The sequence below is a fragment of the Cynocephalus volans genome, chromosome 4, assembly GCF_027409185.1.
Source record: "Cynocephalus volans isolate mCynVol1 chromosome 4, mCynVol1.pri, whole genome shotgun sequence".
Classification (NCBI taxonomy): domain Eukaryota; kingdom Metazoa; phylum Chordata; class Mammalia; order Dermoptera; family Cynocephalidae; genus Cynocephalus; species Cynocephalus volans.
Window position 1 is genome coordinate 114,777,371 of NC_084463.1, and position 13,714 is coordinate 114,791,084.

The window sequence follows — 13,714 nt, forward strand, 5'->3', positions numbered from 1 at the left end:
GGGGGAATGTAGAAGCTGTGTCAGGAATGGAGATAAAAGTTTGCTGATCTATAGGTTAGAGAAATCAGCTAAGGCTTGGGCCAAGAAATATATCCAGGAAGACACACGAGGTCTAGAAAAGAAATAGGTAGGTAAGAACTTGAAAACACCTAGAGAGAATAACAGATTAAGAATATTGGTAAAATGGAGGCTATTTTATATCGTACTTAGAGAAGGGTTCTCTGTGCTTGAGTTCTTTTAGCACACCATTTAGACCATGGTGTGTGGGCTGTTTTATAACTTTATAATCGTCCTGAAAATTTAAGGTTTAAAAAAAAATAGTGTTTTACTCAATTTCAGAACATCCAAAAATAAATGAACTGAACTAATTACTAACAATTAATGTAAAAAATTTTTAAATGCTTATTAGTTCGTCAATAGGATGTAGAGATTTAAGTAATTGGTACTTGTACAGATTAAAGCTCTATATATTTCAAACAATGTATGACTTCCATATGTTCATATTTTGCTCACTTTAACCCATATTTATTCCCTGTCCTTTTAAATATCCTTGTTTCTGTTTTTGTACTTCTTAAAAGAAAAGAAAAAAAGTATGTACATATTTTAAGTACTTGTTTTTAAAATGAGTTATCAGTATAGTTTTAGAAAATCACAACAGTTAATGGCATTTTATTGGTTATATTGGTATTATGACCATTATTTCCTTTTGAATTTATTAAGAAAAGGGAAGTTGGGAATGCATCTTTACTGAACTTGCTTGGTATGTTCAAGGAACAGCAAATAAACCAGTGTAACTGGAGGGGACTGGAGACGGCCTTGTAGGCCATTGTTAAAACCTTAGGCTTTTACTCAGGTTGTGAGAAGTCATTGGAGAGCATTGAGCAGAGAAGTGATATGATGTGACATAAGCTTTAAAAGGATTACTGTGACCATTGTGTTGGGAAAGATTATACTTGGCAAGAGAGGGAGCAAGGAGATATTTAGGAGGCTATCCAGGAAAGAGATCATGGCGGCTTAGGTTAGGGTAGGAGCAGTGGAGAAATGAGAAGTGTTCATATTCTGGACATACTTTGAAAGTAGAGCTAATAGGATTTGCCATTGTGGGGTTTGAGAAAGAGGGGAGTAATGTTTATGGCCTAAGCTGAGGTAATAGTGGGGTTGCCGTTGTCTGAGATGGGGTAGGATTTGGGTAGGATGTGTTTGGGGGAAGAATCAGTTCAGTTTGGGACATGTTAAGTTTGAGATGTCATTAGACAGCCAACTGGAGATGTTGAGTGGGCAACTGGATATATGATTCTTGAGCTCAGGAGAGAGATATATAAATTTGTGTGTAATTAGCTTATTGAAGTTATTTGTAACCTCAAGGCTAGGCAAGAGAGAAAAGAGAAAAGGTCCAAGGCCAGAGCTGTTGGACACAATTTTAAGATGTCAAAATGCTTAGTAAGACTCAGAGAAAAGACTGAGAAGTAGTAGCCAGTGAGTTGGAAAGAAATCTGGAGAGTGTAGTATTCTGGAAGACAAGTTAGAAAGTGATTTCAGGGAGGAAAGAGTGTTAAATTCTGTCAAATGGTGAAAGATAAAAAAAAATGTGAAGAGTGAGAGTTGACCATTGGGTTTAACAACATTAGAGACATCAACAAGAACTGATTTGGAAAACAGTCTAGAGGCTCCTTGAGAAACTACAGCTAGAACTACCACATGATCCAGCAATCCTGCTAGTGGATATATATCCAAAGGAAAGGAAATCAGTATATTAGGGAGATATTTGCAGTCCCATGTTTATTGCAGCACTATTCACAATAGCCAAGATATGGAATCACCCTAAGTGTCCATCAACAGATGAATGGATAAAGAAAATTTGGTATACATACATAGTGGAATACAATTCAGCCATAAAAGGGAATGAAATCCTGTCATTTGCAGCAACATGGATGAATGTGGAGGATATTATGTTAAGTGAAGTAAGCCAGGGACAGAAAGAGAAATATCACATGTTCTTACTCGTATGTGGAAGCTAAGAAAGTTGATTACATAAAAGTAGAGCATAGAATGGCGGTTACCAGTCGCTGGAAAGGGGAAGGGGGATTGCGAAAGGTTGGTTAATGGATTTAAAAGTACAGGTAGATGGGATAAATAATATTTTGTGTTCTATAGCACTGTAGGGTTAACTATAATTAACAATTTATTGTATGGTTCAATTATCTAGAAGAGAGGGCTTAATTTTTCCAACATGAAGAAATGAGAAATGTTTGAGGTAATGAAAAAAAAAAAAAATCAGTGTTTTCCAGGATTTCAGGGGATGAGGGAGGGAGTGACAGAAGAAGGGAGAGAAAGACGAATAGGTGGAGCACAGAGGATTTTTAGGGCAGCAAAACTATTTTGTATGATAATGTAATGGTTAATATATGACATTATGCATTAGGCAAAACCCATAAAACTGCACAATACAAAGATGAAACCCTAATATAAAATTAAGTTGTTAATGATATTGATATATCTGTAATTGTCACAAATGTACCACACTAATGTAACATGTCAGTAATAGGAGAAACTGTACATATGGGTTGTGGGGGAGGGAGGGTAAAGGAACTACCTGTACTTTCTGTTCAACTTCTCTGTAAAACTAAAACTGCCTTAAAAATAGAGGAAAAAAAGAAAAGAAAAGAAAGAGAAAAGAAAATGGCTGATACCTAAAACAATAACAACAACAACAACAAATCAGATTTGATAAGAAAGAGCCAAAAGCCTGATTAGAGTTAGATTAGGAGAAAATGAGAGAAGAGTTGGAAATAACCAATAAAGACAACTCTTTTGAGGAATTTTGCTGTAAAGAGGAGAGAAATGGAATAGTGGTGGTAGATGTATGATCATGATAAGGTATATGTGTGTATATATATGTGTGTGAGATGTGAGAAATTGCAGCATGTTTATAATCTAATTGGAATGATTTCATAGAAAAAAATTTGTTGGAGAGAGGAAAAATTGCTAGCGAAATATCCTCAAGTAGGGAAGAAAGAGTTGGGTCCTACTGAATTTATGGAAAGGTTGGCTGTAGACTGGAGCTCAGACAGTTCATTTGTAGTAACAGAATTAAATGTTGGGAATATGGTCAAGGATATTAGAGGGAAATTTGATGGTTTGATAAGTAAAAACAAGTTCTCGGTAGATACTTTTCATTTGTGAAAAGAAAGGTATTGTAAAAAGCATAAATCATTGTCCTTTTTGTATAATAGAAGGGAATGAAATTGGAGGGAGATAAACCTTAGTTCAGATTCTAGCTCTGCCATTTACTAGCTGACATGTGGCAGAACTTAGTTACAATATCCCTGTATTATTTAGGGGCCCAGCAAGAAACAGAATTCACTCAAAGGTGGTTCAAATAAAAACATTTTAATGAAGAGTCTACTTTGAGAGAATGAGTAGGGTTAAGAAAATTGGTTAGATAGTGAGGCAACTAGAAACTAACAACTATGGAAAGCTGTTACATCATCTGGGGCTGAAGGAACAAGGGTGGAAATGATCTTTTCAGAGTTCATTTTTGCTGAACCTGTGAAGTAAGAATCACCTGGTAAGAGCTGTAGTCAAGGAGGGACACAACTGTTGCCAGAGACAGTGGTACATAGGCAGGGAGGCAGCAGAGAAGAAAAAACCTCCATCTCTTATTCGACTCCCAAACTTCAGTTTCCTACTGTTGGTTCCCACTGGCCAAACAAGTGCACGGTTGCCAGAAACCACGCTGCATAGTTGCTCAAGCAGATACCTGCTGCACAGATACTCAAGCAATGCAGAATGTAGGTTTCAGCCTTTCCAGGGTCCAGAGAAAGAAAAAGAATGGATCTGAGAGGCAAATTCAGAGTAAACAGTACTGTCACTGAGCCTCAACTTCTCCATATATAAAATGGGGCTACTTGCAAAGTTGCTGTGGTTTTGCATGTATTGCCAAGCATCTGCCATATTGCTAGCATACAGTAGTGTTTAGCAAATAAGTATAATGTGGTGTAGCATGATGGTTAATAATCCTTAAAGCTTTGGAGTTAGGCAGATCTAGATTTAAATTCTGTCTCTGCCAGTTACTTGTCATGTGACTTTGGGCAGTCTCTGTTTTGTCTTCTGTAAAATGGGGAAATAAGGCTTACCACAGAGAATTCTAGTAAAGATTATAGGAGACAATATAAAGTGCCTAATGTTAGACTGCATACTGGTACACAGTATGCAGTCTAAGGCACTATGACCATCATCATATTATTTGATAAGTAAGAATAGTAAATGAGATTAGTTTCCAAGCAATATTAATCCTCCTATACCCCTCACATACACCATTTTTTCTGCTTCTCAGTTTTTCTGAATGGGGTTTCCTTCTTTGTTACCTAGGGGTCAAGGTCTTTGCACTTTAGACTATTAGAAAGTACAGCTTTAGTTAATTTAACTTTTTAGCTATCTGATTTTTTTTTTTATGTTTTTGATTTATGTTCAATAAACACAATGAATGAGTTAGGTGGTTTTCTTCATTGAGCCTAAATTGGAAGGCATAGAAATAGAAAAAGTTGGAAATACTGAAATTCAGTCAATTTCATTAGCATAAATTTATATGTGAAGCTCAAGTAAAATGTCATCAAGAAATAGGGTAATACAGGATGTTTTAACAGTTCATTCAGAGCTGTACCATAATAAGTATTCTTTGAAATTTCACATAAATGTTACAGCTCTGTAAGTTTGATTTGAGGGCGCATATATGTTTTTCTTTTTGGCTACATAGAGAACAATGAAATAAAACCTCATTGACGTAATTAAACCTGATAACATCTCCTGGTTGTACTGCTGATGTCTCACTGTGGTTTTGGTGGTTTTGTAGAGCTCCGTAAAGCATGTTAGGCTTATAAACATATTCAGACAGAAACTTTTATCAGGATTTAGCTTTTTAACCACAAAGAAAAGATGAATTTAAATAAAGGCACAGTCTTGGATACACGTTATTAAATCAACTAAAAAAATTTAATAGCATGCACCTCATATGTTAACTTAGAGAATATATTGTTCTTAAAATTAGTTTTGAACGTGTAACTAGAGTGTGTGAAAAGATATAATTCCTGAAAGTGTATATTTGAGCTTGGAAGGAAACAGATAAATATAATAATGAAAACTCCAAAAAATAGCAAGTTAAAATTTCATACTTTCATTAAATAATGTCTTTTTAAAAACATGCCATAGTCATTATAACTTTGTTTTTTTTACTGTGATTTGAAACTTAGCATCATTTGTTTATTCTTATATTTAAATTATTTACAGGATCAACCTTGGCATTGGGGTTGAAGTTTAGATGCCTAAAATTTTGCTGACTTGGGAATAATGTATATATAGAACATTTACTATCTATTTGGAAGTAAGATTTTAAAAGAGCTACATGTTATTTTATAGGAGGAATGAATACTTGGGACAGTATTTCTTAAAACTTTTAATATACATGTACCACCCGCTATGTACTCAGTATACATGGTAGCCACCCAGCAATTTTAAGTAAATGTATAAAAACAATTCAAAATCTTTAAAACCTAAAAATTATAATATTTTAATATCAGTGTTTGTTGTTTCTAATATTAAAGTTATCTTTATTCAGCTCAATGATGAGTAAATAGGTTGCATATTGTAAATTCATTCTATATCCAATCATATTCTTTTCTTTCCTCTATTGCTTTTAAATTGGGAAAATCCAAACAAAATTTTAATTTATGAGGAAAGGCAGTAAGTGTTTGTTGTCTGTTGGTTCTGAATACTCAGATTAGACTGGACCCTGGAATTAAAAAGAGATTTCTCACTGAAGACTATTTTCAGGGCTTTGTCAATTGCTAAGTTGTTGATCATTATCATACTTAAAAGCTTGAGAAATAGAAGTTCTTTACATTTTATTGAAAAAATACTCCTATTTGCTCTTTATATTTATATTTGTATTTTAACATTTTTATATGTGCTCTATTTTTCCACAGCACACTGAAAAGATGCATACTCTGTGGCCAAAAATTGAGTGCATATATGCTATTTCTTTCATATTGAATCATGCCCAGCACATGTGTTTTAACTACCAGCCCTTTTCTGTGAATAAAAACAATGTGTAGATTCGCAGTTAGTGTACAACTCTCATTGCTTAGCAAAGCTTTTCCTTACTGTACAAATAACAGATTCTGTCTCAGGATTGAGTCCAACATACATTTTCCTGTCTATATCATGGTTTACAAAATAATCATTAAATAGAAAAAAAATCATCTTTTGTAGTAAGTGTTTTTCAGTGATAAACATATAAAAAGTTGTCTGCTATCCTTTCTCATGTCTATTGCACATATACCAAGAGTTGGTTTGGACTCTGCCCATTAGTGCATTTATCCAGCAGGAAAGTAAAACATCTGCTGTGTACAAAAGTAAAAGCAATTACTCTTTTACATTGTATGCCTTTTCTATTCTATGATGTCCCAAGGTGTCATATGGTAAAAAAAAAAAAAAAAAACATTTTGGTAATTGTTTGATCATTCATCTTCTACCACATATGCAGAAAATTTTGTTTTCTCAAAATCACTAATATTCTAGTAGTTCAAATTACACAGAAGGCAGTCTGCCAGCTCTTTGTGGCTTTCACTGTATCTGTTTTCAATTCCTAATATGAAGGGGATTTCAAACTAAGACCTGCTGCTTTTTGGTAATGTAATTTTGATCCTAGAGAAAGTGACTGCAAATAAGGGTGAGCTGCCGCTTAAGAGTTGATTCAATGCCAACTGAGTAAGTAGAAGTGAGAGAAAACCATGATAATGGGATTAAGGGCCAGGAGGAGTGAATTTATTAAGGGAGATGGTCTGCAATACAAATACTACAGTAGAGAGATCTAAAAAGAGTAACCAGAGAGAAAAAAAAATTGTACATAGTAAGGTTTTTAGATATCTCTAAGAATGTAGTTAAAATAGAGTGTACATTACCTCTCATGTTAGCAGCAGCTTCTGAGGAAGTAGCCTTAAAATGAGTAGTTTAAATGCATTAGGGAACTTTCTCAGAATGTAAGCTAAGATGGGGTTGCTCTCATAAACAAGCAGCAGGACTACTTTATATCTGTGTTTCTCAATCTTATTTTTATTATACCCCCTACCTGCAGGAGCATTTTAAGATATTTTTTTCTAATTGTCCCTCCTCTTCTATGAAAATTTAGTATCAGATGTACAGTGTGTCCATTAATGTACTATGGCCTTTGGGGGGGCCACAGACAATTTTAATCTTTAAGATTTTTTTTTTTTTTTGGCCCCCAAACCAATTTTTACCTGCTTGGGAATGATGGCACCCTAGTTGAGAATGCATGATATGAATACAAATATGGCTCTTGGCATTAGAGTGCAAATATTTGAAAAGGTTCATATTTATGTAATCATATAGGTCAATGAAGTTGGGGGAAAGGAAGGTGACTCTGTGTTAAGACACTAGTCTAATGAAAGTATGCTTGAGTTAGCAAAAAATCAAGATTCTACTTAGACTAATCAATCAGGGAAATGAGGTATAGGCATTTGTCTGTTCGGTACCCTTGTGGAAGAAAATAGAAGTGTGGATCAGATGATAGTTTAATGAGGCAAGTGTGTAGAATTCAGAATGCAAATTAGTGAATTGATGCCTATCTTGTAGGCAATATTTAGTGACACATCACATGGCTCTGTTTTCACTATAGTCTATTCTACATTTTTAGTAGTGAATTTAAGAAAACATTAGGTTTACAGATGTCATGATGATGGGAGGAATAGTGAATAGGCTAGTTGACATCTTCAATCTCCAAAGAAACTTTGACAAGCTAAAAGAAGGACAGAAATAAAATATTATAGTTGGGTCTAAAAATCCTATTTTACAAGAATGTCATGGAGAAAATGGATCAAAGCAATATCAAGTATAAAAGAAACTTTGGGATTTGAGGTTATATTAATCTTAACATGAGTGTTCTTAGGAAGTTACTAACATCTTAAGCTGCATTAATTAGTGTCTCTAGATTATAGATTGCACGCTGATTAAATCACAACCCGAAGTAATTATATCAGGACCACATTTAGGGCCATATAAAGTACTATATAAACTTAATGAGTCTGCTGATATATGTGATATACTTTGCATGTACTATGTACCATGGCCATTTTGTGGGCACTGGTTCATGGATTTTCTTTCTTTTTTTTAAGACTTAATTTGCAAATAATATGATTATATATCTGGAACCACAAAGAATTGGTGGAGAAAATCTAATATAAAAAAAATAGTTCAGTAAACTAATATAACATTGATATAGAAAAACAGTAGTTTTTCTATATATAATTAACAATTGTTTATTTTTAAAATTTTTATTATTATTAGCATATTCACTCTTACAAATCATGATTTGTCTTTATGCCCTTTACCTGGCCTGTCACTCCCCAGACCCCCTCCATCCCTCCCGCCATCTCTAGTATACTTAGGTTTGTTCTTTCCTTCTGAAAGTTCAACAAATTGTTGTGGTCTTTTCTTTCTTTCCTCCTTCCTCCTTCCCTCCCTCCCTCCCTCCCTTCCTCCCTTTCTCCTTTCCTCCCTCCCTCCCTTCCTTCCTTCCTTCCTTCCTTCCTTCCTTCCTTCCTTCCTTCCTTCCTTCCTTCCTTCCTTCCTCCCTCCCTCCCTCCCTCCCTCCCTCCCTCCCTCCCTCCCTCCCTCCCTTCCTTCCACCCTTCCACCCTTCCATCCTTCCCTTCTAATCCCTCCCCATCCCTCCCCTCCTCCCTTCTTTCTTAGCACCCAGTTATGAGTGAGAACATGTAGTATTTCCCTTTCCTTGTCTGGCTTATTTCACTTAATGTAATTTTCTCCAGACTCATCCATGTTGCTGCAAATGGCAGAATTTCATTCTTTTTTATGGCTAAGTATTCCATGGTGTACATATACTACACTTTCCTTATCCAGTCATCTGTTGATGGACATTTAGGTTGGTTCCATATTTTGGCTGTTGTAAACAGAGCTGCAATGAACATGGGAGTGCAAGTGTCCCTTTGACATTATGTCCCTTTGACATTCCTTTGGATGTATACCCAGTAGTGGGATTTCTGGATCATGTGGGAGTTCTATCTGTAGTTGTTTGAGGAAACTCCAAACTGTTTTCCACAATTGCTGTGCTAATTTACAGTCCCACGAACAATGTAGAAGAGTTCCCTTTCCCCCACATCTTTGCCAGCATTTGTTATTCTCGGTCTTTTTAATAATGACCAGTCTGACTAGGGTGAGATGATATCTCAATGTGGTTTTGATTTGCATTTTGCTGATGACTAGTGATGCTGAGCATTTTTTCATGTGTCTGTTGGTCGCTTGAATGTCTTCCTTTGAAAAATGTCTATTCATCTCCTTTGCCCATTTTTAAATTGGGTTATTTGCTTTTTCACTGTATAGTTGTTTGAGTTCTTTGTATATTCTGGATATTAATCCTTTGTCAGATGTATAGTTTGCAAATATTTTCTCTCATTCCATAGGTTGTCTTTCCACTGTGTTGATTGTTTCCTTTGCTGTGCAGAAGCTTTTTAGTTTGATATAATCCCATTTGTTTATTTTTTCTATTGTTGCTTGTGCTTTTGGGGTCCTCTTCAATAAATGATGCTGGGAAAATTGGACATCCATTTACAGAAGAATGAAACTGGACTGGTACCTCTCACCATATACCAAAATCAACTCAGAATGGATTAAAGACAACTATAAGACACCAAACCATAAAATCACTAAGGAAAACACAGGGGAAACACTCCAGAAAGTAGGACTGGTTCATGAATTTTCTAAGTGATTGTAGTTTGTCTGGATTTTCTTTGGGAAGGAATAGATTTATCTTCACCAGTAGGAAAGAGATTACCTTCTGCAAGGATGTTGACAAGAAGATGGTGATAATGGCATTGACAATGTTTTGAGTGATTAAGGGTGGGTGTATTATCTAAAATAGGGGTCAGCAAACTATAGTTCACTAACCAAATCCTGCCAGCAGCCTGTTTTTTTTTTAAAAGATGACCGGTAAGGGGATCTTAACCCTTGACTTGGTGTTGTCAGCACCACGCTCAGCCAATGAGCTAACCGGCCATCCCTATATGGGATCCGAACCCGGGGCCTTGGTGTTATCAGCACCACACTCTCCCGAGTGAGCCACAGGCCGGCCCGAGCAGCCTGTTTTTTGTAGGACCCTAGAGCTAAGAGTGTTTGGTGTTTTTTTTTTTTCATTTTAAAGGGCTGTAAAACAAAAAGTATGCCATAGAGATCGATTTGTAGGAATGACTATGCTAATAATAAATTTAAAAGTTAAAAAAGAAATGTCAGACCTATGATAGAATAGGTAATACTTAAAGACCTTTTCCAACCAAAGACGAGATACAACACAAAAATCATTCAATATATAGAAATTATATGATAATATTACAAATTAACTAGGCCTATATTCACAACTGTTCAAAGCTATGCAGAAAATAGCATTTATAATCAATTACTTAAGCAAAAGGAGAATTCCTATTCATTAACTCAGTAAACTTCAAAGAAATTTAGGAATAATGATAGGTGGCAGTTATAGCTTGTTAAAGTTAATTTTATCTCTTTGAGCGTAGTGAGTCCTATATTGGATAGAGAAGCCATCAAAAAGCCTGCTAGGAAGAAGGGCAGGAAAAAACTAGTCAGGGACAAAGAAGTTACATTGACAGCCTAGAAGACAAACAGGAAAACAGTCACTAATTATCTGCATATTAAAAGGAATATGTGTTGATTTTTATAGATCCATTCATTTTTTGTCAATCTAACCCCAAAGACAGCAAACTTTTTAATAGTGTTTATGACAGTAGTCTTGTTGGTAAGGAAACAGCACCACCCATTGACATGGGTTTTAAGATGATGAATGATAAGCCTTTGGAGAGGGTGAGAAGTGGGAAAATATCTAATGATGCATGATTTTTCTTGAATCTTTAGTGACTGGATGTGATTTTGGATTTATGTTTTCTTATTTGTGGTAATAAATATTTTAAGATTTAAATATAGCTTATTTTAGTGACTTTATTCTGATAATTTCTTATTCTTTTGATTTCTCAAGTACAGGTTGTATTGTGATATATTCTGTCCAGAGACAGTTTTTATTCTCACCTTCCCAATTCTTCTCTCAAGTTTTAAGCTATTTTAGGTATCCGTAATTAAAGATTCTGCATCTCGACTTTATATATTTGTTTAATTATGGTTTGTAATCAAGTGAATTTTTTTTTTTTCCAGATGATTCTTTGGGATTGGGACTTAAAGCAATGGTATAAACCTCATTATCAGGTAAATATAAGTGATATCACTAAGAACTAACATTTGTAATTAAACTTGTGATATTTAAATTAAAGTAACATTCACAAGATTTCTGTGCCGTAAGACTTTCTCTAACTTAAGCAGATTAACCAGAACCTTCATTGAGGTAGATGTTTTTAAAAAACACATTTTAATTGTTAAGGAAAAAGAAAATGATAAGAAACCAAACTTATATAAATAGTTATATTTAGAATATGGATAATATGAGAGGAGAGAGAGGAAGGAGGAAAAAGAGTAATTGGTAAAGGGACACGAAAATCAGCTACATTATATATTGATAAATTAAAAAATAAAAAATTTTAAAGAACATGAACTATCAAGGAAAAGAAAAGAATATTGATAATATAATCTGGGCTTAGAAAAAACTAACATTTCTATATTAAGGATGAGACTTTTTTTCTTCTTTAATGTGGACTACTGATCTACAGAGAAAAAAAATAGATTATAGGCTATATATGAGACAAAAAGCAAAGTAATTGGCAAAATATTTTTTTAGGGAAGCAAAAGCATTTAGCTTTCATTTTTTGGTAAACTTTTTATTGAATTATAACATACATACAGACAAGTGTACAGCTCAATAAATTTTAACAGCTAAACATCCCATGTAAGTTGTACCCATATGAAGAAATAGAACATTACCAGTATCCCAGAAGCCTCACATATGCCTTATTCCCGTCATTACCCATATCCCCAGATGACCCCTATCCTGACTTCGTGACTAATTTTGCTTATTTTTGAACTTTATATATATATATATATATATACACACACACGTATAAATGGAATAATATGAGAAATATTTTTTAAGATTAACTTTTTACCACTTAAATAATATATGTTCATATTAGATGAACAAAAATAGAAGTATAAGGAGAAAAAAAATCATAAACATCAAACAGTAACTATCAAACTGTGTTAATTTTTCACGTATATATATTGTTATAGACCTTTTCCCATTATAGATGTGTTTGTATATTCTATTTTACAAACAATGTATTATCATTTCACGTGCTGTTTTGAATGCTGATGTTTTTTCACAATAATGGATAAACATTAATAGTAAATCATTTATGCTACAAAAATGTTACTCCTGTTTATTAGATTTATTTAGCTCATTGTCCCAAACATCATATTTTATAAAATGAATATTTCTTTGAATGGCTGTTTTTAATTTTTAAACTGTAAATAGAATAGGCACAATAGCCCACAAGAATAAAATATTCTCTGGACTTTGGTGAGCAAAACAATGTAACTGTTGCAGTCAGTTGAAATCAAGGAGACCATATCTGACCTAAAATGGGGTGGTTTCTTGACCTACGTAGTGGGCTTTGTCATCATTCGTATTCACCAAGGTCCTCAGTTTCCAATTAAAACAGTATTTAAATTGCTGGTAAAATCTAAAGATAAATAGGCAGTAATGGCTAAGAGCATGCACCTGTAGTACATATACCTATCTAGACTGGTATATGATATTAGGCACCTCTGTCTTTTTTTCTCTTTTCCTCTCTCCCTTTTTCCCTTTGTAATAACCTTTTGAAAAATTGAACTGTAACATTTATATATGAATGTGCACAACCTGTAAGTGTACAACTTCATGAATTTTCTCAAACTGTCCACACATGTGGACATCATTTAGATGAAGAATTTAGTACCCCAGCCCCCTTATGCTCCCCTTCTAGTCATCAACTTCCCTCAAGCATTATCTCAATTCTGATTTCTACCATTATAACTTAGTTTTTCTTGTCTTTGAATTTTATATAAATGGAATCAATCATATGTATTTTCTGTTTTGCTTCTATCTTTCAAAATTTTATCTGTGTGGTTAGTTAATATTATTGCTTGTAGCACTAATCCATTCATTTTCATTCTATTTAGTATTCCATTGAATGAATATACCACAACTTATTTATCCATTTTATAGTAGATGTGTATTTGTTTTATTTTAAGATCTTTGGCTATTGCAACTAATGCTGCTGTAACAATCTTGATGTCTTTCTTTGGGTATATATCTTGGAGTAGATTGCTAGGGTATGCGTACATATGTTCGCTTTTAGTAGATAGTGCCAGATAGTTTTCCAAGTAGATTGTATTAATTTTTACCCAGCCATCAACAGCATGTGAAAATTCCAGTTTCACATCTTTGCCAATACTTGGTAGTGTCTCTTCTAAATCATTTTTTTTCTTGTGTTATTGTACTGTGTAGGAACTCCAATGCAGTGCTGAATAGCAATGGTACCAGTGAGCAGCCTTGTTTAGTTCATAAACTTAGGGAGAAAATGTTCAACATGGTACCACTAATGTATTCTGTAGATACCCTTTATAAGACTATGGAAATTCTGTTCTAATCCTAGTTTACTAAAGGACTTTTTTTTCTTCTTTA

The 13,714-nt window shown here is 34.2% G+C and overlaps 1 protein-coding gene across 1 annotated transcript in view; it reads left to right on the forward strand.

Annotated features, from left to right (window-relative positions):
- Nucleotides 1-13,714, forward strand: part of PDE3B (phosphodiesterase 3B) — a 202,326-nt gene that overhangs the window by 116,546 nt on the left and 72,066 nt on the right. Inside the window, exon 2 of the mRNA XM_063095336.1 lies at nucleotides 11,254-11,304. Coding sequence (XP_062951406.1) covers nucleotides 11,254-11,304 — 51 coding nt within the window. The remainder of the gene's footprint in view (nucleotides 1-11,253; nucleotides 11,305-13,714) is intronic.